This window comes from Balaenoptera ricei, chromosome 2 (assembly GCF_028023285.1).
Source record: "Balaenoptera ricei isolate mBalRic1 chromosome 2, mBalRic1.hap2, whole genome shotgun sequence".
Classification (NCBI taxonomy): domain Eukaryota; kingdom Metazoa; phylum Chordata; class Mammalia; order Artiodactyla; family Balaenopteridae; genus Balaenoptera; species Balaenoptera ricei.
Genome location: NC_082640.1, coordinates 30595341 through 30621497, shown reverse-complemented (window position 1 = coordinate 30621497; position 26157 = coordinate 30595341). Strand labels below are relative to the sequence as shown.

Genomic DNA, 26157 nt, shown 5'->3' with positions numbered 1-26157 from the left:
TTTTCTGGTAGCATCTTTAGGATTCTCTATGTATAGTATCATGTCATGTGCAGACAGGGACAGTTTTACTTCTTCTTTTCTGATTTGGATTCCTTTTATTTCTTTTTCTTCTCTGATTGCTGTGGCTAAAACTTCCAAAACTGTGTTGAATAATAGTGGTGAGAGCAGGCAACCTTGTCGTATTCCTGATCATAGAGGAAATGGTTTCAGTTTTTCACTGTTGGGAACGATGTTGGCTGTGGGTTTGTTATATATGGCCTTTATTATATTGAGGTAGGTTCCCTCTATGCCTACTTTCTGGAGAGTTTTTATCATAAATGGGTGTTGAATTTTATCAAAAGCTTTTTCTGCATCTGTTGAGATGATCATATGGTTTTTCTCCTTCAGTTTGTTAATATGGTGTATCACATTGATTGATTTGCGTATATTGAAGAATCCTTGCATTCCTGAGATAAACTCCACTTGATCATGGTGTATGATCCTTTTAATGTGCTGTTGGATTCTGTTTACTAGTATTTTGTTGAGGATTTTTGCGTCTATGTTCCTCAGTGATACTGGCCTGTAGTTTTCTTTCTATGTGACATCTTTGTCTGATTTTGGTATCAGGGTGAGGGTGGCCTCGTAGAATGAGTTTCGGAGTGTTCCTCCCTCTGCTATATTTTGGAAGAATTTGAGAAGGATAGGTGTTTGCTCTTCTCTAAATGTTTGATAGAATTTGCCTGTGAAGCTATCTGGTCCTGGGCTTTTGTTTGTTGGAAGATTTTTAATCACAATTTCAATTTCAGAGCTTGTGATTGGTCTGTTTATATTTTCTATTTCTTCCTGGTTCACTCTGGAAGGTTGTGCTTTTCTAAGAATTTGTCCATTTCTTCCAGGTTGTTCATTTTATTGGCATATAGTTGCTTGTAGTAATCTCTCATGATCCTTTGTATTTCTGCAGTGTCATTTGTTACTTCTCCTTTTTCATTTCTAATTGTTTTGATTTGAGTCTTCTCCCGTTTTTTCTTGATGAGTCTGGCTAATGGTTTATCAATTTTATTTATCTTCTCAAAGAACCAGCTTTTAGTTTTATTGATCTTTGCTATTGTTTCCTTCATTTCTTTTTCTTTTATTTCTGATCTGATCTTTATGATTTCTTTCCTTCTGCTAACTTTGGGGTTTTTTTTGTTCCTCTTTCTCTAATTGCTTTAGGTGTAAGGTTAGGTTGTTTATTTGAGATTTTTCTTGTTTCTTGAGGTAGGAATGTATTGCTATAAACTTCCCTCTTAGAACTGCTTTTACTGCATCCCATACGTTTTGGGTCGTCGTGTTTTTATTGTCATTTGTTTCTAGGTATTTTTTGATTTCCTCTTTGATTTCTTCAGTGATCTCTTGGTTATTTAGTCGTGTATTGTTTAGCCTCCATGTGTTTGTATTTTTTAGTTTTTTTCCTGTAATTGATATCTAGTGTCATAGCACTGTGGTTGGAAAAGATACTTGATAAGATTTCAATTTTCTTAAATTTACCAAGGCTTTATTTGTGACCCAAAATATGATCTATCCTGGAGAATGTTCCATGAGCACTTGAGAAGAAAGTTCATTCTGTTGTTTTTGGATGGAATGTCCTATAAATATCATTTAAGTCCATCTTGTTTAATGTATCATTTAAAGCTTGTGTTTCCTTATTTATTTTCATTTTGGTTGATCTGTCCATGGGTAAAAGTGTGGTGTTAAAGTCCCCTACTATGATTGTGTTACTGTTGACTTCCCCGTTTATGGCTGTTAGCATTTGCCTTATGTATTGAGGTGCTCCTATGTTGGGTGCATACATATTTACAATTGTTATATCTTCTTCTTGCATTGATCCCTTGATCATTTTGTACTGTCCTTCTGTGTCTCTTGTAATAGTCTTTATTTTAAAGTCTGTCTTGTCTGATATGAGAATTGCTACTCCAGCTTTCTTTTGTTTTCCATTTGCATGGAATATCTTTTTCCATCCCCTCACTTTCAGTCTGTATGTGTCCCTAGGTCTGAAGTGGGTCTCTTGTAGACAACATATGTATTGGTCTTGTTTTTGTGTTCATTCAGCCAGTGTATGTCTTTTGGTTGGAGCATTTAATCTCTTTACATTTAAGGTAATTATTGATATGTGTGTTCCTATTACCATTTTCTTAATTGTTTTGGGTTTGTTTTTGTAGGTCTTTTCCTTCTCTTGTGTTTCCTTCCTAGAGAAGTTCCTTTAGCATTTGTTGTAAAGCTGGTTTGGTGGTGCTGAGTTCTCTTTAACTTTTGCATGTATGTAAAGGTTTTAATTTCTCCATCGAATGTGAATCAGATCCTTGCTGGGTAGAGAAATCTTGGTTGTTGGTTTTTCCCTTTCATCACTTTAAACATGTCCTGCCTCTCCCTTCTGGCTTGCATAATTTCTGCTGAAAGATCAGCTGTTAACCTTATGGAGATTCCCTTGTATGTTATTTGTTGTTTTTCCCTTGCTGCTTTTAATATTTTTTCTTTGTATTTAATTTTTGATAGTTTGAGTAATATGTGTCTTGGCGTGTTTCTCTTTGGGTTTACCCCGTATGGTACTCTGTGTGCTTCCTGGAGTTGATTGACTATTTCCTTTCCCATGTTAGGGAAGTTTTCGACTATAATCTCTTCAAATATTTTCTCAGCCCCTTTCTTTTTCTCTTCTTCTTCTGGTACCCCTATAATTCAAATGTTGGTGCATTTAATATTGTTCCAGAGGTCTCTGAGACTGTCCTCAATTCTTTTCATTCTTTTTTCTTTATTCTGCTCCCTGGCAGTTATTTCCAGCATTTTATCTTCCAGCTCACTTTTCCGTTCTTCTGTCTCAGTTATTCTGTTACTGTTTCTTTCTAGAGTATTTTTAATTTCAGTAATTGTGTTGTTCATCACTGTTTGTTTGCTCTTTAGTTCTTCTAGATCCTTGTTAAATGTTTCTTGTATTTTCTCCATTCTGTTTCCGAGATTTTGGATCATCTTTACTATCGTTACTCTGAATTCTTTTTCAGGTAGGTTGCCTATTTCATCTTCATTTATTTGGTCTTGTAGGTTTTTACCTTGCTCCTTCATCTGTAGCATATTTTTCTGTTGCTTCTTTTTTTTTTTTTTTTTTGGTGGGTGGTGCTGTATTCCTGTCTTACTGGTTGTTTGGCCTGAGACATCCAGCACTGGAGTTTGCAGGCAATTAGATAGAGCTGGGTCTTGGTGCTGAGATGAGGACCTTCAGGAGGGCTCACTCCAATTGATATTCCCTGAGGTCTGAGGTTCTCTGTTAGTCCAGTGGTTTTGACTCAGATCTCCCACCACAGGAGTTTGGGCCTGACTTCCAGCCTGGGAACCAAGATCTGGCAAGCTTCATGGCACGTTATAAAAAAAAAAAAAAATGGAAGAAAGAAAGAAAGGAGCAGTACAATATCAAAAATAAAAAACAAAATAAAATTAGAAGGATAAAAAACATATTAGGAAAAATAAAACTATAATTGAAACAGCTGCAACAAAGTAAAATAAAACCACAGCAGAAAAAAGAAAAAAAAAGGGTGGGTGGGGGCAAAAAGCCAAAAGGAGAGATCACTAACAAAGTATAAAGAGTAAAATAAGGGGCTTCCCTGGTGGCGCAGTGGCTGAGAATCTGCCTGCTAATGCAGGGGACACGGGTTCGAGCCCTGGTCTGGGAAGATCCCACATGCCACGGAGCAACTAGGCCCGTGAGCCACAACTACTGAGCCTGCGGGTCTGGAGCCTGTGCTCCGCAACAGGATAGGCCACGACAGTGAGAGGCCCGCGCACCACAATGAAGAGTGGCTCCCGCTTGCCGCAACTAGAGGAAGCCCTCACACAGAAACGAAGACCCAACACAGCCAAAAAAATAAATAAATAAATAAATAATAATTAAAGGTGCTAATAATTCTTTTTAAAAAAATGTTAATGTTATAAAAATAAAAGAGTAAAATAAAATTAGAAAAATAAAAGATTTATTAGGAAAAATTAAAATATAAAAGAATCAACAACAGTGAATCAACAAGGTAAAACAGAATCCCAATGTAAAAGAGGAAAAAAGAAAAGAAAAAAAAAAGCCTTGGCTATGGGGGTGTTTAGGCAGGGCGGGGTGGAACTTAGGCAGGGGTGGGGTTTACGGTGGGGCAGGACCTAGGTGGGTGGGAGGGGTGATGATTGAGCATGGGGCGGGGCCTCTACTTAGGACCTGAGTGAAAGGGGAGAGGCAGCACATCGAAAGGAGGGCCTCTGGAGTGTGGGCTTCCAGAGTTTGGAGGTAGGGCCCTGAGTGAGGGTGTGTGGGTGGAGTTTAGGCCCAGCATGTTGGAGGGGGCCTCAGAGGGGGTCTCCAAGTGTAGATGTAGGGCCCTGGGTGGGGGTGTAGGGACGGGGCTTGGGCTCTGCATGGCAGGAGGGAGGCTCTGAGCGCAGAGGATTAGGCCCGGGAGCCTAGCAGGCTTCCCGGTGCCTAAGTGGACAGGGAAAGCGTTGGCCGTGTTCCCTTCCGTTCCTTCACGCCCCTCCCCCAGCATCTCCCCCAGGGTCTGCCCCCTCGCCGCTGGACCCCTAACCATGGGTGGGTCCCGCTGGGTGTAGGAACTCCTCCCCTCCCCCAGCCGCCACTCAGGGGTGCCGGTCCCAGAGGTCCAGCCTTTACTTTTGCTCCCCCTTCCCTCCCTCCCACTCCCTCAGGACCCACGTGGCTGGAGGGGGCCTCGGTGGGCAGAGGATCAGGCCCAGGATCTCAACAGGCTCCCGGGAGCCCAAGTGGGCAGGGGAAACCTGGCCACGCTCTCTTTTGTTTCTCTGTCCTCCCAGTGGTTCCCCAATTTCCCCCTTCGGGTGTGGGATCTCTTCTCCTCCCCCAGCCACCCCTCAGGGGCGCCAGTCCCATCCCGCCTCCACTTCTCCTCCCCCTTCCCTCCCCTCACGTCCCATGTCCTACCCGGTCGCTGGGGGTTCCTCCCATCCCGTTAGGTGTCCGTGGTCCCCCATGGGTGCCTGGTAGGTGCCCTAGTTTTGCGGAGCCACGAATTCCATGTCCTTCTAGTACGCCATCTTGACTCCGCCCTGTTTCTTTTTTTAAAAATTGAAGTATTGTTGATTTACAGTTTTCAGGTGTACAGCAAAGTGATTCATATGTGTGTGTATTTATACACACACATATACATATACATCTTTTTCAGATTTTTTTCCATTATAGGTTATTACAAAATATTAAATATAGTTCCCTGTCCTATACAGTAGGTCTTTGTTGTTTATCTATTTTATATATAGTGTGTTTCTGTTAATCCCAAATTCCCAATTTGAAGTCAAAGACAAATATCATATGATATCACTTATATGTGGAATTTTTTAAAAAAATGATACAAATGAACTTATTTGCAAAACGGAAATATACTCACAGACATAGAAAACAAACTTATGGATACCAAAGGTGTGGGGAGGGATAAATTGGGAATGTGGGTATGTTTTCAATCACTGATATTTCTTTTTACAATGTGCACATTTGTGCATGTCTAGTAATTTTTTTATTGTACACCGGACATTGTTATGCTACATTGTAGGGACTCTTGATCCTGTTATCCTTGAATACTGTTGAGTTTAGTTCTTGCAGTCAGTTCAGTTTGAACTTATGGAGGCTTGATTTTTCATTTTTTTAGGATTGATCCCTTTCTGATTTGTCCTTAGCCTTAGAGAAAATCCTTTAGCCCAAGCACATAATCTTTACTCTTAGGTAGTGTGACCCTTTTGGTATTTCAGCGGAAAGACTGAAGTGTTTAGCCAACACCTCTAACTTGGCAAGACTCAAACTCCAAATTGACTCCCCTGCAATGGGCAGCGGCTGGAACATCTGCTCACTCACTCATTCAGCCTCCAGCTATTCCTTTCCTCCTGGACTTCTTAGAGAGTTGCCCAAACATGTTTAGTCCAGCAGTTAGCCGAGTGTTTGAGGGAAGTTTATGTATGTCCTCTTACATAGCTCTCTCCTTTCTAGGATTTCTCTCAATTTCCAGCCGCTCTAACAATCCCAGACTCCATCCCATGACTCCCCAGGAGAATAAGATTGCATTTTCCTGATGGAGTTCTAGCTTCTCTGCATCAAGAGAAATGGGGAGTTCCCTCAGAGGAAAAGTATAAACTTGCATCATACCCAGTATTGTTGCTCTTTTAAGAACTGAATTGCCTGCCTCTGCCTTCTTATGGTTGCTTTCCAATGCCCTTAAAAAGGTGGTGTTTTCTTAAATAAATAAGTATTTAGTCCAGGGTTTATAATTATTACTTTTAGAAGAGTTAGTGTGATAGAAGCTACTCTGCCATTATTGACACTAAAACACGGTTTCTATTTCTTTACCAAATAGATGATGTATTAGTTATCTATTGCTGCATGACAGTTACTCGAACAAACATTTGTTATCTAGCACAGATGGTGGCTTAAATGAGTGATTCTGGCTGAGCGTCACTCATGAGGTTGGCTGTGACTGTAGTCTGAAGGCTTGGCTGTGACTGGAGTATCCACTTCCAAGATGGGTCACTTCTTTGTTGTTGGCTAAAGTCCTCAGTTCCTTGTTGGCTGTTGGCAGGAGGCCTTGTTTCCTCAACATGTGTATCTCTCCATGGGGTTCTTAGAGTGTCCCCATGGCTTGTAGCCAGCTTCCCTTATTGCAGGTGATTCAAAGAGAGAACCAGGAGGAAGCAGCAATGTTTTTTTTATGACTTAGTCTTAGAAGTAACATACTGTCACTTAGGTCATACTCTATTCTGTAGAAATGAATTCTGCATACACTCAAGGGGAGAGAAATTAAGCTGCACCTTTTGAATGGAAAAGTGTCAAAGACTTGTGGTTATGGTTTAAAATCAGCACGGATGGGCTCCTAAAAGTTTGACTATATATTTATACAAATGGAGTAATTTTTTCTACCAGATTTCTTTGTAGAATTGCATGTTTCTTACATGTTTTATCACATAAAAATAAATCGAATGCAAGTAGTAGAACTGTCCAAATTATATCTTTAAAATAATATGCTTGCTAGAACATTACTAATAAGTCAAGATAACTCCAAAATATATGTAATGATGTATCAAAATGCAGAAGAGCACAAGGAAGGTAAAATATCATCTGGATCCTGGTGAAAACAGGAATAATCAGTACTTACTGAGCTCTTGCTAGATCACAAGCACTGATCTAAGGTCTCTATATGTATTGTCTTATGTAATCTTTACAAAACGCTATGTCATTGATGCTACTTTTATCCCCATTTCACAGATAAGGGCCAGAAAGTTTATGTAACTTGCCAAAGATCAAACCAACCTGACTTCAGGCCCCAGCTCTTAGTTTCTACTCTTTAACAAAAATCTTTAAACCGTATATATGAAGTGTGGATGGATGGGTGGATGGATAGATGGATGGACAATATTATTTCTTTAACATTTGATCATACTATACAGATGGTTCCTGATATATGATGGTTTGACTTATGATTTTTCAACTTTACTATGGTGTGCACGTGATACACATTCAGTGGAAACCCTACTTTGAATTTTGAATTTTGCTGCTTTCTTGAGCTAGCGATATGCAGTACAATACTCTCTCATGATGCTTGGCAGTGGCAGCCCCAGCTCCCTGTCAGCCACACAATCACAAGGGCAAACAACTGATACAACATTCTGTTTTCACTTTCAGTACAGTATTCAGTAAATTACATGAGATATTCAACATATTATTATAAAATAGGCTTTGTTTTAGATGATTTTTGCCCAACTGTAGGCTAATGTAAGTGTTCTGAGCGTGTTTAAGGTAGGCTGGGCTAATATTTTCAACTTATGATTCATTTACCAGGATGTAACCCTATCATAAGTCGAGGAAGATCTGTATTTGTTTTCAGTAAAATATACTAAGTTTAATTTTATGCAAACTTAACACAAGAGAAAGTAAGTCAAACTGAATATTGCTGAACTTCAGATTTAATTCTATGTTTAATTTTGTTTGTTTACTGTTTAACTTTATGCTTAATTTATTTGGTTTATGTGAATTTAACAGAAGAAAAAGAAACAAGTTTAAAGGGAAGGAATTGCTGAACTTCACATAAATACTTCCTTATAATGAGATATTTTCTCAAATATCCCTCTTTTATTGAAAAAAAACAAAGCCTCAAGATTGTGACAGTCTTAAGAGGCCAGGGTTACATTTTTTTGTTGTTTTTACATATTTCCCATATCGAGTAATTAGCCTTTACTTCAGTTTGTTCTCACTTCTTCACCCCACACCTCAATATTAGGTTGTTGTTTTTTTTAATTTATTTTCTTTTATTATTTTTGGCTGTGTCGGGTCTTAGTTGCGGCATGCAGTCTCTTCATTGTGGTGCTCAGCCTTCTCTCTGGTTCCGGCGCTCAGGCTTCTCTCTAGTTGTGGTGTGTAAGTTTTCTGTTCTCTAGTTGTAGCGTGCAGGCTCCAGAGCGTGTGGGCTCTGTAGTTTGCAGCATGTGGGCTCTCACGTTGAGGCATGGGAGCTCAGTACTTGCGGCTCGCGGGCTTAGTTGCCCCGCGGCGTATGGGATCTTAGTTCACTGACCAGGGATCAAACCCGCATCCCCTGCATTTTTTTTTCTTTCCTCTTTTTTTTTTATTGGGGTATAGTTGTTTTACAATGTTGTGTTAGTTACTACTGTACAGCGAAGTGGAGTTCCCTGTGCTATACAGCAGGTTCTCATTAGTTACCTATTTTATACATATTAGTTTATATATGTCAATCCCAATCCCCTGCATTGGAAGGCAGATTCTTTACCACTGGACCACCAGGGAAGCCCCTAGGGTTTTTGTTTATTTTCTTTGATGTTGTTTTTACATTGTCGGGGTTCAGTATTAACTGTCTGTCACTATGATTCTCACAGTTTTTTAGTCTTGGTCACCACCATCATTTTCAGCACAGCTTTTCCATTCCTGAGTAATTTATTTTGATTCATTTCTTAATTCACTGGACTTTGCCACCAAGTAACTTTTTCAAGAAAGGCCAACAGGTGCTGTTTTCTTTCATGTTTGAGAAGTTCTGAAGGTTGCCTTTACACCTGAATTATATCTTTTATATATTACAGCCTTACAGAACTTGGTAAACATCACCTGTTTGTCTTCTGCATTCATTGTTGCTTGGAAGAGTTTGAAGCCAGCCCAACTTCTTCCCCTTGTAGGTGACGACTTTTTGGCTTGGATAGGATTCTTCCTTTATCCTTGAAGTCTAGTAGCTTTGCTGGGCCACCTCTGGCTGAGGGTTATTCTATAGCAGCTGTTCTTGGGATTCAGTATCCTTAAAAAGATCTGGGTATTTAAAAATTTTAGGCAAATTTTCTTGTCACGATTTTTGAATATTTTTAGCTACATATGTTCAGTTCTATGCTTCCTATGTACCACTTATACATAAATTGGATCTCGATTTCCTGAATTCTATATCTCTTTCTAAACATATTTAACATTTCTTTTCTATTTTATTTTTCCTCAGCTTTTCTCAGGCTTGTCCTCCGTATCTCTGACAGTTTCCCCAGTGCCTTTTTCTCCCTAGAGAAAAGTCTAATATGGCTTTCATTTCTAAAAGTCTTTAATTTTTTCCATCTGTTTCTTTCCTGAGGATGAACACACTTGGGGCCTCTTGCTTTTGTCTTGTTATTTCTTCATGGAATCCTTGTATCTCTTTGAGCTCTTGCTTCATAGAGAAATCATTTTTTCTTTAAATTTTGGATATTATGAAGAAATGTTTGTTTTTAGTTTTCATCATTTTCTTGCACTTGTTATGCCCCCTTTTTCCTTATTTTTTGCAGCATTGTTGCAGAGGTGTCATGCTAGTCACTTTCTGGTTATGATTAGTGACTGGCTGGAGAGGATTGAGGTCTTTCTTTCTAAGCCAGTAAGATGCTAAAATATGGGAAGGAAGAGAAGGGGGAGTGAGCTAGGCTGTAGGCACTGTGAACCCAGATCCTTCTCTTCTGCCGGTCCAGTATCTCTGAGAGATCCCCTCCCCTCACCAGTGAATTAGCATTAATTCATTATATGTGGACACAGCAGGGACAGGGGCATATCTGACTGTCACTTACTTTTTCTCCTCCAACAAATCATGCCACAGAAACTGCCTGTTCTTGGAAAGATGATGTGTTTGTGTGATTCCTGGTCAGACATCACTGTTTCTAAAATAATGGGCATTTAGGTGGCTTTTCATTTTTGCTATAAATGCAATACAGTGTGGCAAAGAAACAAACTCCCCTAGCCACCCATGCCCCGGTCATATGGACCTGAGGTGCGTCACTACTTTGTGGAGAAATTATATACCCTTGGGAATCACAGAGGCATGTGTCATCTTATTGTTTTCAGAGAGGAGAGTGGATCACTCCTACATGTTTAACTGGAAGTCCCAAACTTTCATTTCAGAGAAATTTTAATTTTTAAAAAGTTGTAGAGCTGTACATTGATGATTTTTGACCTTTTTTCTATAAGTAATATTTCAATAAAAGTCTGTTTAAAATTTTTATGTTGTCACATTTGTTAATCTTCCTTTATGACTCTTGGGTTTTGGATCTTGCTTAGAAAAGCCCAAGATAATAAATCTGTTTTATATTTCATCTAAAAACTTAGCTTTAGAAGAATAGTTCATCTTGAAGCCTTCATGGTTTTGCCTTTTCTGTTAATCTTTTTAATCCATGTAGAATTTATTTCTATGAATGTTGTGAAGGGGAAATCTAACTGTATTTTTCTCCAGAATTAATATTTAGTGATCTCTGCATGCCACCCTTATCATATACTAAATTCCCCTATGTGTACTGGATCCTCCATTATGTTTCGTTAGTCTTTTAATCCCTAAATAATACTTCATTTTAAATTATCATGATTTAAGAAGATTTTTTTGATAACTGATAGGATAAATTTTCTCTTAAGGTTCTTTTCAAAAATTTCTTGGCTATTCTTGCACATTTTCTCTTTCAGGTGAACTTGAGAATCTACTTATCAAGTTCCATAAAAAATCCTGTTGGGATTTTGATTGGGATTACATGGAAATTATAGATTAATTGGGGGAGAATTGACATCTTTACAGTATTGAGTCTTCCCACCCAGGAACATGGTATGTTTTTATTTATTCAGGTCTTCTTTGACGTCATTTAAAATAGTTTTATCACTGTCTTCATATTGATCTTATGCATTTCTTGTTAGGTTCATATCTAGGTTGATTTTTTTAAAATTATATTGCTAATTATTATTGAAATGGATATAGAGAAACTATTGATTTTTGTGTGTCGGTTTTTTTGTACCTAGCCACCTTAATAAACTCTATTGGTGCTATTATTTTTTATTCTCTTGGCTTTTCTAGACAGGTGTAAATAAAAGCTGTCTGTAAATGGTGGCTTTTATCCCTTTAATATTAATTACTGTCATTTCTTTTTCATGTCTTATTTCAGTGTATAGGAACTCCTGATGAATAATTAATAGTGGTTGTCTATAGGTGTTGTTGTTTTGTTTCTGATGTATACAGGAATGATCCTGTGTTATACCATTTGTAGGTGTCTTCTGTAGGTTTCCTGCAGTTACTCTTTATTAAATTAAGGAAATTTTTATATTCCTAGATTTCTAAGAGTTTTGATCAGGAGTGGATGTTGAATTTTATTACATGCTTTTAAAAAAAGCATTTATTGAGGTGATTTTATTGTTTTTCAACTTTACTATTTAATCTGTTTAATGTAGTAAATTGCAGTAATAGATTTCCTAACATTGGAAATTTCACCCTTCCATTCTTGGAATGAGTTGTATTTGATTATGAGTATTGTTCTTTTAATACAGTACTGCATTCAATTGTTAATATTTTATGCATGGATTTTCCATCTTTATTTATAAGATAGATTGAGCTACAGTTGCTCTTTTTTTGCGATGTCCCTCATGAGTCTGGGTATCAGAATCAAGCTGGTTTTGTAGAATGAGTTAGGAAGCTTTCTAGCATTTATTGTGTTCTGAAACAGTTTATATACTGTGGACATTGCCTGTTTTTTGAAATGTTGGTAGAACTTATTAATCAGTCTGACCAGACATGGTGACTCTTTAAAGAGCTAGGTCTGTTCAGGCTTTACATTTCTCCTTGAGGGAATTTTAGTAGTTAAACTTTCCTAGAAAATCATCAATTTCTCCAGATTTTCAAATATATGACATACGAATTTTATATCATATTTTCATAATTAAAAAATATATTCTCCATGTTTATAGCTATAATTGTTCCTAATCTTATTCATGGCATCTCTCCTTTTTCCCTTGATCAGACTAGTGAAAAATTTGCTATTTCCTATAAAATAGGTTTTTCAGAGAACTAGATTTCTTAAATTTAAATACAATTGACATACAACATTATACTGTTTCAGGTGTACAACATAATGATTCAATATTTGTATACATTATGAAATGATCACAATAAGTCTAGTTACCATCTGTCACCCCACAGCGTTATGAAATATTTTTTCTTGTCATGAGAACTTTTAAGATTCATTTCCGTAGCAGTTTCAAATTTGCAGTACAGTATTATTGACTATATTCACCATGCGGTACGTTATATCCCCGTGACTTACTTACTTTATAACCGGGAGTTTGTACCTCTTGATCCCCTTCACCCATTTCCCCCCCACACCCCAAACCCCCTTCCCTCTGGCAACCACCAGTCTGTTCTCTGTACAGTAGTGCCCCCTTAACCATGGTTTCGCTTTCTGTGGTTTCAGTTACCCTCAGTCAACTGTGGCCTGAAATACTAAGTGGAAAATTCCAGAAATAAAGAATTCATAAGTTTTAAATTGCACGCCCATCAGAGTAGTGTGATGAAATCTCGCGCCAACCCGCTCAGCCCTGCCTGGGACATGAATCATTTCTTTGTCTAGATATATCCCTCCATTAGGCACTTAGTAGTCATCTCAGTTATCAGATGGATGTCACAGTAACACAGTGCTTGTGTTCAAGTAACCCTTATTTTACTAATGGCCCCAAAGCCCAAGGAATAGTGATGCTGGCAATTCGGATATGCCAAAGAGAAGCTGTAAAGTGCTTCCTTTAAGTGAAAAGGTGAAAGTTCTCGATTTAATAAGGAAACAAAAAAATCATATGCTGAGGTTACTAAGAACTACAGTAAGAACAAATCTTCTATCCATGAAATTGTGAAGAAGGAAAAGAAATTTGTGCTAGTTTTGCTGTTGAACCTCAAACTGCAAAAGTTATGGCCACAGTGCATGATGAGTGCTTCGTTAAGATGGAAAAGGCATTAAATTTGTACAATAAGATATTTTGAGAGAGAGCGAGAAAGAGACAGACTGCATTCACATAACTTTTATTACAGTATATTGTTATAATTGTTCTATTTTATTCTTATTGTTGTTAATCTCTTACTGTGCCTAATTTATAAGTTAAATTTTGTCATAGGTATAGGTATGCATGTATAGGAAAATACATAGTATATATAGGGTTCAGTACTATCCATGGTATCAGGCATTCACTTCAAGTCTTGGAATGTATTCAGCATGGGTAAGGGGGGACTGTAGTATCTGAGAGTTTTGTTTTGGTTTTTAGATTCAACATATAAGTGAAATCATACAGTATTTTTCTTTCTCTATCTGGCTCATTTCACTTACATTCAAGGTCCCCTGTTGTTGCAAATGGCAAGATTTCATTCTTTTTAATGGCTGATTATATGCCATTGTATATGTGTCTCAGATCTTCTTTATCCATTCATCCATCAATGGACTCTTAAGTTGTTTCTGTATCTTGCCTACTGTAAATAATGCTGCAATGAACATGAGGGTGCATGTATCTTTTTGAATTAGGGTTTTCATTTTCTTCGGATAAATATCCAGAAGTGGGATTGCTGGATCATATGGTAGTTCTATTCTTAATTTTTTGACGAGTCTCTGTACTGTTTTCCATAGTGGCTGCACCAATTTACATTCCCACCAACAGTACACAAGGGATCCCTTTTCTCCACATCCTCACTAACATTTGTTATTTCTTGCCCTTTGCATAATAGCCATTCTGACAGGTGTGAGGTGATAATAGCTCCCTGTGGTTTTGATTTGCATTTCCCTGATGATTAGTGATGTAGAGCATCTTTTCATGTGCCTGTTGGCCATCTGTATGTCTTTTTTGGAAAAACGTCTATTCAGATCCTCTTCCCATTTTTTAATCAGATTGTGGATTTTTTGTTATTGAGCTGAATGAGTTCTTTAGGATATTAACCCCTTATCAGACAGATGATTTGCAAATATCTAATCCAATTCAGGAGGTTACCTTTTTATTTTGTTGATGGTTTCCTTCACTGAGCAGAAGCTTTTTAGTTTGATGTGGTCCCATTTGTTTATTTTTACTTTGGTTGCCATTGCCTTTGGAGTCACATCCAAAAAAATATTGCCAAAGAGTGATGGTAAGGAGCTTACCACCTATGTTTTCTTCTTGGAGTTTTATGCTTTCAGGTCTTTACATTCATGTTTTTAATCCATTTTGAGTTAATTTTGTGTATGGTAAGATATTTGTCCAGTTTTGTTCTTTTGCATATGGCTGTCCAGTTTTCCCAATACCATTTATTGAAGAGATTGCCCTTTCCCCATTGTATATTCTTGCCTCCTTTGTTGTAAATTAATTAACCATATATGATTGGATTTATTTCTGGGCTCTCTATTCTGCTCCACTGATGTATGTTTCTGTTTTTATGGCAATACCGTACTATATTGATTATTATAGCTTTGTAATATAGTTTCAAGTCAGGGAGCATGATGCCTCCAGCTTTATTCTTCTTTGTTACGATTGCTTTGGCTTTTATGGTTTCATACAGATTTTAGGATTATTTGTTCTAGTTCTGTGAAAAATGTCATTGGAATTTTGATAGGGATTGCATTGGAACTGTAGATTGCTTTGAGTAATATGGACATTTTTACAATATTAATTATTCCAATCCATGAACATGAAATATCTTTCTGTTTATTTGTGTCATCTTCAATTTCTTTCTTCAGTGTCTTATAGTTTTCAGTGTACAGGTCTTTCACCTCCTTGGTTAAATTTATTCCTAGATGTGTTATTCTTTTTGATGCAATTGTAAATGGTATTAATTCTTACTTAATTTCTCTTCTGATAGTTTGTTGTTAGTGTATAAAATGCAACAGATTTTTGTATATTAATTTTGTATCCTGAAACTTTACTGAATTTATTAGTTCTAACAATTTTTGTGTGTGTGTGGAGTGTTTAGGGTTTTCTATATATAAAATCATATCACCCACAAATAGTGATAGTTTTACTTCTTCCTTTCAAATTTATATGCCTTTTATTTCTGTTTCCTGCCAATCACTCTGGCTAGGACTTCCAATACTATGTTGAATAAAAGTGGCCAGAGTGGGCATCCTTGTCTTGTTCCTGATCTTAAGGGAAAAGCTTTCAGCTTTTCACTGTTGAGTGTGGTTAGCTGTGGGCCTGTCATATATGGCCTTTATTATGTGTTGAGGCATGTTCCCTCTGTACCCACTTGGCTGAGAGTTTTTATCATAAATGGATGTTGAATTTTGTCAAATGTTTTTTCTGCATCCATTGACATGGTCATACGATTTTTATCTTCATGTTGTGTATCATGTTGATTGAGTTGCAGATGTTGAGCCATCCTTGTATCCCTGGAATAAATCCCACTTGATCATGAGGTATGATCCTTTTAATGTATTACTGAATCTGATTTGCTAATATTTTGTTGAGGAGTTTTACATCTATGTTTATCAGGGTTGTTGGCCTGTGTAATGTTCTTTTTTTTGATGTCCTTGTCTGGTTTTGGTATTAGGGTGGTGCTGGCCTCATAACATGAGTTTGGAAGCATTCCCTCCTTTTTAATTTTTTTGGAAGAGTTTGAGAAGAGTAGGTATTAAATCTTCAGATGTTTGGTAGAATTAACCAGTGAAGCCATCTGGTTCTGGGCTTTCGTTTGTTGGGAGTTTTTTGATTACTGATTCAATCTCCCTACTAGTAATTGGTCTATTCGAGTTTTCTATTGCTTCATGATTCAGTCTTAGAAGAGTGTATGTTTCTAGGAATTTATCCATTTCTTCTCGGTTGGCCAATTTGTTCATGTATAATTGTTCATAGTAGTCTCATGATCTTTTGTATTTCTTTGATATCAGTTGTAATGCCTCCTCTTTCATTTATGATTTTATTTAAGCCCTCTCTTTTTTTCTTAGTGAGTCTAGCTAAAGGTCTGTCAATTTTGTTTATGTTTTCAAGGAACCAGTTTTATTGATCTTTTCTATTGTCTTTTTAGGCTCTATTTATTTCCACTCTGGTCCTTATTATTTCTCCCCTTCTACTAACTTTGGGCTTCATTTCTTATTTTTTTAGTTTCTTTAGTTATAAAGTTAGATTGCTTATTAGAAATTTTTCTTGTTACTTGAGGTAGGCCTGAATTGCTATAAACTTCTTTCTTAGAACTGTCTATGCTGCATCCCATAGATTTTGGTATGTTCTATTTTCATTTTCATTTGTTTCAAGGTATTTTTTAAATTTCTCTTTTTATTTCTTCATTGATCCATTGGTTGTTCAGTAGCATATTGTTTAATTTCTACATACTTGTGATTTTTCCAGTTTTCTTCTTGTAATTGAGTTCTAGTTTCATACCATTACTTGATATGATTTCAGTCTTCTTAAATTTATTTAGATTTGTTTTGTGGCCTAACATATGATCTATCCTGGGGAATGCTCCATGTGCACTTGAGAAGATTATATATTCTGCTGTTTTGGGATGGAATGTTCTGTATTTATTAGGTCCATCTTTTAAACATCATTTAAGTCTGATGTTTCCTTATTAATTTTCTGTCTGGATGATCTATCCATTGATGTAAGTGGGGTATTAAAGCACCCTACTGTTATTGTATTGCTGTCAATTTCTCCCTTTAGGTCTGTTAATATTTGCTTTATATATTTAGGTGTTCCTATGTTGGATACATAAATATTTACAAATGTTATATCTTATTATTGGGTTGACTCCTTTATCATTATTTAATGCCCATCTTTGTCTTTTATTACAGACTTTGTTTTAAAGTCTATTTTGTCTGATATCAGTATAGCTACCCCAGCTTTCTTTTGGTTTCCCTTTGTATGAAACACCTTTTTCCATCTGTTCACTTTCAGTCTGTGTATTTGTCCTTACATCTGAAGTGAATCTCTTATAGGCAGCATATAGTTGAGTCTTGTTGTTGTTGTTGTTTATCCATTCAAGTGTGGATAAACATTGGAGAATTTAGTCCATTTACATTTAAAGTAATTATTGATAGGAATGTATCAATACTTACTGCCATTTTGATAATTGTTTTCTGACTGTTTTGTAGTTTTTCTGTTTCTTTCTTGTTATCTTGCTTTCTTCCCTGTGTTTTGATGACTTTCTGTATTGTTACGCTTAGATTCCTTTCTTATTATCTTTTGTGCATCTACTGTAGGTTTTTGCTTTGTGGGTACCATGGGACTCACATACAACAGCCTATATATACAACAATCTATTTTATGTTGATAGTAAGTTAAATTTGTGTGCATTCTAAAACCGCATTTTCACTACCCCCCACCACATTCTATGTTTTTGATGTCACTTTTTACATCTTGTTATTTTGTCTATCCCTTAACTAATTATTACAGTTATTTTTACTACTTTTGTCGTGTCATCTTTATACTAGCTTTATAAGTGATTAACCCACTTCCTTTCCTGTATATTTACCTTATTTACCTTACCAGTGAGACTTTCCCTTTCAGTTATTTTCTTGTTACCAATTAGTTCCATTTCTTTTCAGCTTAAAGAAGTCCCTTTAACATTTCTTGTAGGACCAGTTTAGTGGTGATTAACTCCTTTAGCTTTTGCTTGTCTGGAGAACTCTTTACCTCTCCTTCAATTTTGATTGATAACCTTGCCCAGTAGAGTATTCTTGGTTGGAAGTTTTTTTTTTCTAGCACTTTGAATATGTCATGTCACTCCCTTCTGGCCTGCAAAGGTTCTGCTGAGAAATCTGCTGATAGTCTCATGGGGGTTCCCTTGTATATAACAAATTGTTTTTCTCTTGCTGTTTTTAAGATTCTGTCTTTAGCTTTTGACATTTTAATTATAATGTGTCTTGGTATGGGTGTCTTTGGGTTCATCTTGTTTGGAACTCTCTGAGATTCCTGGATCTGGATGTCTGCTTCCTCCCCAGGGTAAGGGAGTTTACAGACATTATTTCTTCAAATAAATTTTCTTCCCCTTTCTCTCTCTTTTCTCTTTCTGCATTCTCTATAATTCGAATGTTATTGTGTTTGATGTTGTCCCATAGGTCCCTTAAGCTATCTTCGCTTTTTTTAAAAAATTATTTTTTCTTTTTGCTTCTCTGTTTGGGTAAGTTCCACTGCCCTGTCTTCTGCTCACGGATCCTTTCTTTGCCTCATCTAGTCTGCTGTTGAACTCCTCCAGTGTATTTTTCAGTTAAGTTATTGTGTTCTTCAGCTTTGTGACTTCTGCCTGTTACCTTCTTATATTTTCTGTTTGTCGAAATTCTCACTGTGTTCCTCCATTCTTCTCCCAAGTTTGTTGAGCATTTTTATGACCATTATTTTGAACTTTTAATTGGGTAAATTACTTATCTCTGTTTCATTAAGGGTTTTTTCTGGGATTTTTATCTTGTTCTTTCATTTGGAGCTAATTCCTCTGTTTCCTCATTTTGCTTGACTCTCTGTGTTTTCGTCTCTGTGTTAGGAGAAACAGCTCTCCCAGTCTTGATAGGGTGTACCTGTGTAGGTGATGAACTTTATTGTTTAAAGTTGCCCTCATTCTTGGTTGTCTCTTGAACTACCTCTTTGATTGTTTCAGACCTGTTAGCCCCAGAAACACAATCCTCTCTGGCCACCAGAGCCTGGCACACAAGGGCATCCCATGTGTGGACTGCATGCACCCACTGACTTTGGGGAACTGTGGGGGGCTGTGGCACTTGCCTGCTGCCTCTGATGGGGCTACAGCAGCAGTGCAGGGGGGGCAGGGAGGACAGATGCTAACAGGTTAGAGTCAGAGGGCAGAGGGCAGAAATGGCACCTGCCAGCCTCATTCCCTGAAGAGAATCCCAACAGGCTTTTGCTTCTTTGGCAGATATTTTAGGATTTTCAAATGAATGTTTTTCACATAAGATCAAGGCTCTTTTCAAGCTTCTGCTTTTGTGCTGGGTACTGGGGCAAGTGAGTCTGCGTGGGAGCCCTTTAAGGGCAGAATCTCCATTCCCTCTAGCCCTATGGTCTCCTGGACATAAGCCCCATTGGTTTTCTTTCTTTTTTTTAAAATAAAGATATTTAGTCTTCAGTTTTATTGAAAATGTATTTTCAGGTGCAAAAGTGAATCACCTCACCCCCTGACTCCTTAATGGCTAAAACTAACCCCCTTAATTATTATTTTTTTCACTTTCCCCTAAATGAAACATTTTTATTGACTGCAAGTTGTGTGTGGGTGGATGGGAATTGTTTATCAATTTTCAAGATACTGTTAATTACCCACTTGTTTTTATTCCCTTTAAGTGGAGTCTTTATGGTAGGGAACGCTTCTTGCTCCCCTTCCCATTTCCTTCTTTTTTTTTAATTATTATTTTTTATTTTAAAATTTTTATTGGGGTATAGTTGCTTTACAGTGTTGTGTTAGTTTCTGCTGTACAGTGAAGTGAATCAGTTATATGTATACATATACATATATATATATATATATATATATATATATATCTCCTCTTTTTTAGATTTCCTTCCCATTCAGGTCACCACAGAGCATTGAGTAGAGTTCCCTGTGTTATACAGTAGGTTCTCATTAGTTATCTATTTTATACATAATAGTGTATATATGTCACTCCCAATCTCCCAATTCATCCCATCCCTCCCTTCCCCCTTGGTATCCATAAGTTTGTTCTCTATATCTCTGTCTCTATTTCTGCTTTGCAAATAGGACTTTGCACTTCCACTGCAGGGGGCACGGGTTCAATCCCTGGTCAAGGAACTAAGATCCTGCATGCTGCGGCACAGCCAAAAAAATAAAAACCCTGTTGGTTTTCAAAGCCAGACGTTTGGGGGGCTTGTCTCTCTAGGGCAGATCCCCAAGGTTGGGGTACCTGACATGGGACAACAACCCTCTGGCTCCTCAGGGAGAAGTTATGTATTTGTGAGATCCCTCCAGACTTTGGGTCTCCATGCTGGCAGTGGGGGGTGGGGTGGGCTTGGCGAGACCATGTCCCTGCCTCTCCTACCCACCTTGATGTGGCCCTTTTATCCTTTGTTGTGGAGTAGCTGTAGCTACTTCTCAGGTTCTGTTCAGAGGGAATATTTCCATATGTTGCTGTAGATTTTTGTGTGTCCATGAGAGGAGGTGAGTTCAGGATCTTCCTATGCCAGCATCTTGAACCAACTCCTTCCTTCTCCTTCTGCCAGTCTCCATACCTCACTGAGCATCCCCTGCCGCCCCCTCTGGCTTCCAGGTGTTTAATTGGTCCCCCTGATTCCTCCCTGAAGAACTCCACTTTTTGCCCTGTCCCTCTGGAGAGCAGCCGGAGGCAGTGGAATGCACAGCCATTTTGGAGCCGTCACAACTCCTGGCAGTCCAGAGCAATCTGCCTCTTCCTTTGCGCTCTCCTTTCCCTCCCTGAATGGGGCCAGTTTCAGATTTCAGCCCGGGAACTACGGGGTCGCCAGCCAACACAGCTTCAGCCTGAGTCCCAGCTCCACCCTCTCAACCCCTGGAAACCACCTCATCTCCCTCCCACAGCTCAGACCAATTTTTATTTTTTGATTTAGTTCTTTTATTTTCTAACTCATGAATTTCTATTTTTGTTTGTTTATTAATTCCTCCAGCTTTTAAATTTTTATTATTTTTTTCCTAACTCCTTTGAATAGAATGTTTTGTTCTTTATTTTCAGGCTTTGATGTGCTTTAATAAGTAATAAACATTTTATTTTTTTTCCTCTCATTACCTATCTCTGGCTTGATTATACAGTGCTCTTATTGGTATTCATTTCTGAATAATTTTTTATTTCGGCTTTGATTTTTTTCTCTGTAACTCAAAAGTTATTTATAAGGGATTTAAGTTTTTTTCCAACTGCATAGACTTTTTTGGTGCTCCTTTTGTTGCTGATTTTTAACTTTATTGGGATCAGAGACTGCGCTCTGTATAATTTCTGCCTTTCTGAATTTGTTAAAAAATTCTTTATGTGGTTTAGTACATGTTCAGTTTTTGTCAACACTCCAATGAGTATTTGAGGAGTAGTTTTATTCTGTGCTTATTGAGTACAAAAGTCTATATAAGTTAGATCAGAGTTTGCCACCAGGAGCCCACAGGCTGCCTTGGCCTGCAGATATGTTTTGTACAACCTACACAAGTTTTTTTTTTTTTTAAGAGAAAGGTAATTTTAAATTTATTTATTTATTTATTTATTTTTGGCTGTGTTGGATCTTCGTTTCTGTGCGAGGGCTTTCTCTAGTTGCGGCGAGCGGGAGCCACTCTTCATCGCGGTGCGCGGGCCTCTCACTATCGCGGCCTCTCTTGTTGCGGAGCACAGGCTCCAGGCGCGCAGGCTCAGCAGTTGTGGCTCACGGGCCCAGTTGCTCCGTGGCATGTGGGATCTTCCCAGACCAGGGCTCGAACCCGTGTCCCCTGCATTGGCAGGCGGATTCTCAACCACTGCGCCACCAGGGAAGCCCTACACAAGTTTTTTGTTTTTTTTTTTTAACTTGAGGAAACATTTACGAATTAAGAGATTTTATGTAGAAAATAGGGATTTGGGGTTTCTCTTGAAAAAAAAATCAGAAGCTCTGGCTCTGCTGGACCCTCATTCCTTCATGGCGACACTTAGCTGGGCTGCACAGTGGCTGCACCTTCAAAGGATGGTTTACCCATCCCCCTCACCTGTCCACGTCAGCCGTTCATCCTGCCTGCCTGGTGCCTGTAGGGGCCGCATTTGTCACCTGTGGCTGCATGAAGCTCATTCAGGTGTTTGGGCGTCTTGTGTTTTGTCTACCTGGTCTGTTTCTGAGAAGGGATGTTAGTCTCCACATCGATTGTGGATTTGTCGATTTCTCTCAATTTTTGGTGTATGCATTTCATAGTTATAAGATGTACAAAAGTTATCATCGCATATTGATGTAATGAGTCTTTCTTTAATCAATATAAAAATCCCCTCTTTGTCTTATTGTCTTTTTGCCTTTAATTATTCTTTGGATGATATTTATATCACCACACCTGTTAAATTATTTTTATCATCACTTTCCTCATATGTTTTTCATCTCTCTATTTTTAACCTTAGTTTTGCAATCAGCATGTATCTGGCTTCATTTTTTTTTTTTTAATTTTGATACCATCTAAGAGTTTTTTGGGTTTTTTTAATTTGTTTATTTTTGACTGCATTGGGTCTTTGTTGCTGTGTGCGGGCTTTCTCTAGCTCCGGCGAGCAGGGGCTGCTCTTCGTTGCAGTGCGCGGGCTTCTTGTTGCGGTGGCTTCTCTTGTCGCGGAGCATGGGCTCTAGGCGTGTGGGCTTCAGTAGTTGTGGCATGTGGGCTCAGTAGTTGTGGTGCACAGGCTTAGTTGCTCCACGGCATGTGGGATCTTCCTGGACCAGGGCTGGAACCTGTGTCCCCTGCATTAGCAGGCAGATTCTTAGCCACTGTGCCACCAGGGAAGTCCCTCTTTGGTCACCTTTTTTTCTTTAATCTTCTTTCTTTTATGCTAAGTTTTTTAGTTTACAAGATCTTTTTCTCTACTAAGTCATTCATTCTTTCGAAAGATATTTTTGAGTGCTTGCTGTATATATGGATGGCTATCTAGGTAGTAAACTTTCTGAGTTCTTGAAGTCTTTATTTTCTTCCAACAAATTAGGCTGAGTTTAGATTTTAAGTTCAAAATAACTTCCACTGAGAATTTCAAAAACCTTGTCCCCTGGTTTTTTGGCCTGCAGCGTTGCTGACGAGGCATCTGGTGCCAATATTAATTGTTGTTCCTTTTCAGATAACTTTCTTCTTCTTCCAGAACCTTTCAGGATTCTTTTCTCTTTCCTTGTTCTGGGATTTGACCTGTGTGTGTTGATGTGAGTTTGTTTTCCTTTTCCTGCCTAGCCCTCAGTGAGTTATTAACCGTTTTTCATTATACTCCAACAATTATCTGAGCTGAACTGTAAAGGTGGGCCAGTTTCTTTGGTCACCGTTGTTTAGATTTGAGATTGAAATTCAAAGACTTCTGTGCTTGGTCTCAGGAAATTCTTCTGTTATTTATTTGACTCTTTTGCTTTATTTTTCCTCATTTCATCCTCCTAGAACTCTTATTAGACAGATACTAGAGGTTGGCCTCTTCAGACTTTCTATCCCTTTGACCCTTTGTCTTGGGTCTTGGGAGAATCCCTAAGCTCAGTTGTCCAGCTCTCTGACACACCCTATCTTTGCAGTTTTTACGTTTTGAAAAGAATTTACCTTCTAGGGTTTCTAGTTGATGTTTTCAATGAAATGTATATTTGAAATAATTATAGATTCACATGCAATTGTAAGAAACAGTACACGGAGATCCAGTGTATCCTTTATCCAGTTTTCCATCATGGTGATCTCCTGTTGAAACTACAGCAACAGCATCACAACCAGGATACTGATGCCGATACAGTCAAGATACAGAACAGGGTCACAAAAGGGTCCTTCATGGCGCCTCTTTATTACCACAACCACTCTTGCCCCAATCCCTTCCTTAACCCCTGGCAACCACTCTTCTGTCCTCCATTTCCGTAATTTTCTCATTTCAAAAATGATGTAAAACGGAACCATAATTTGGGAACAGGAATGTTTGGGAATGTCTTCCTCTCGGAAAAGTGAATTAACTCTAAGGACCAGTTAGTAACCAGGATTAAGAAATCACTCTGTTTTCTATTACAGAGTATCCAACCACATTGGCCAACAGAGTTTGTTAAATACTCTGTGGTAGGATTAAATCATGGTATTGATAAATAGAAATATGCCAATTACAATGTATACATAAAGATGCTCCATTAATATCAGCATTATAGATGCCAGAGAGTTAAATGTAAACTTTCCCCCATCATACTTCCTGAGAAGGAATTAGAGTTGAGAGATTAAAATTTAAACAAAAATCCAAAATTTTTGAATCCAAAAGAATTGACTGAAAAATCTCTTTTTCTTTTATTTTTAAACATGTGAAGAAATGAAGTTCAAGATTCTTCCTCCCCAGCTGTCTAACTCACTTTTAGCTAGAGGTTGTAATCAATGTCTGGCTAGCATATATTGATTTTTAAATCAATAGAAATATTATTAACTTTTTTATGTTCAAATATTTTTTTCTCCAGTTTGTTAATAATTGTTATTTAATATTGGTGTTAAAAATTTTATTTTTATGTGGTCAGAATAATTTTTTATCTTTAATTTCTGACTTTAGTTTTGTGATTATTATTGTCTAATTGATTTGTAATGAAGCTCAATAAAACTTGAAAAAAAATGGAGATGCGTTCCCAACCCCCGCCCCAGTTGGCCCCCTACCCCCCCAAGTCCGCATTGCAGGGTGACTCTAGTCGTTGGGCCTGCTCTGTGGGCCACATGCTGTGCTTCCACCTCCGGCTCCTTCATAGCTCTCCCAGCTCAGGGCCAGGGCCACATGGCGAGTGAGGCCGGCCTGGGGAAGGCGGTGCTGCCCAGGGACCCTGGGTCATCCTAGGTGTGGGAGGGGGTCCTCAGAAGCAGGGGCCCGCAGTCCCCCAGGTGCGGTGGGGACCGCGGGCACTAGCTGGTGGGTCGGGCAAGGAGGGCCACCATCTTCAGGGTAGAGGTCGTGCAGCAAGGCACGGCTCTGGAGGAGCGAGAGGTGGTGGGGATCGGGGAGGAGTTGGGGCTGCTGGTGGAGGACATCATACAAGTGGTGGAGGTGGTGGCGGAGGAGCGGGAGCAGGTGCTGGCAGAGGAGCGGGAGGAGAAGCCCCAGGAGCAGGGGCTGGAAATGCCAGGGCCACGACCCATGACTGCCTGGCCCCCGCTGGAGGCGCTGGAGGCCCTGCAGTTAGAGCTGAGCACTCTGAATGCCCAAGCCAGCAGGGCCTACACTTGGCTCAAGCACAAGATCGGTCAGAGGCAGAAGCCTCACTTGGATTGCAGGAGGGCCATCCTCCAGGGCATCCCTGGCTTCTGGGCCAGAGCCGTTATGAACCACCCCCAGATGTTGGCCATAATCAATGACCAAGATGAAGACATGCTTAGCTACATGATCCATTTGGAGGTGCAGGAACTGGGCCATCCCAGGCACCGCTGCAAGTTGATGTTTTTTTTTTGGAACAACCCCTACTTCTGGAACAACGCGATCATTAAGGAGTAACACCTTAGCATCGCTGGATATAGGGCGTCTCGTTACACTCCAGTCCAGTGGTTCTGGGATTATGAACTGGGAGCCCCCAGTCGCAGGCAGGACACCACCAGCCTTAACTTCCTCAACTGGTTGTCTGACCACAACTGCCCAGGGTCTAACAGGATTGCTGAGATCATCAGCGAAGACCTGTGGCCCAATCCCCTGCACTACTACCCCAGGGAGGAAGGCTCCACTGGAACAGACCCGGAGATGAAGGCACTGAGGGAGCATTAGAGTTTGGCCAAATAGCACAAGAGGCAGGAGGCGTCTACAGATGCGGAAGATGGGTGGATGTATGTACCTATGCGGTTCTCGTGCCCAGGGGAGAAACGAGGAAAGGATGGCCAGTGAAGGTTCCAAAGAGCGGGACCCCACGTGCCAGGAATGACGCCCAGAGAGACATAAGCTAACAAGTGAAAAAAAAAAAAAAAAAAAGGAACCATATACCATGTAACCTTCGGGACTGGTGCTTCTCACTCAGCATGGTTCTTCGAAGATTCATCCAGGTTGTTGTGTATATCTGTAGTTTATTGATAAGTAGTATTCCATGGTATGGATGTGACACAGTTTGTCTAACCATTCACCCATTAGAGGACATCTGGGTTGTTTCTAGTTTTTGGATATTACAGGTAAAGCACCTAAAAACATTGTTGTATAGGTTTTTGTGTGAGCATTGTCTTCATTTTGGGGGGATAAACATCCAGGAATGCAGTTGCCGGGTTGTATAATAGTACATGTTTATTTTTTTAAGAAACTGGGAAATTATTTTTCAGA

The 26157-nt window shown here is 38.8% G+C and overlaps 2 protein-coding genes across 5 annotated transcripts in view; both read left to right on the top strand.

Moving 5' to 3' along the window:
• The window catches only part of LOC132360797 (testis-specific Y-encoded protein 1-like), a 30524-nt gene extending 4907 nt beyond the window's left edge, over positions 1-25617 (top strand). Inside the window, 1 exon segment of the mRNA XM_059915892.1 lies at positions 24789-25617. Coding sequence (XP_059771875.1) covers positions 24789-25617 — 829 coding nt within the window.
• PCSK6 (proprotein convertase subtilisin/kexin type 6) overlaps positions 1-26157 on the top strand; it is a 229232-nt gene that overhangs the window by 109216 nt on the left and 93859 nt on the right. The gene's annotated exons all lie outside the window — the stretch shown is intronic.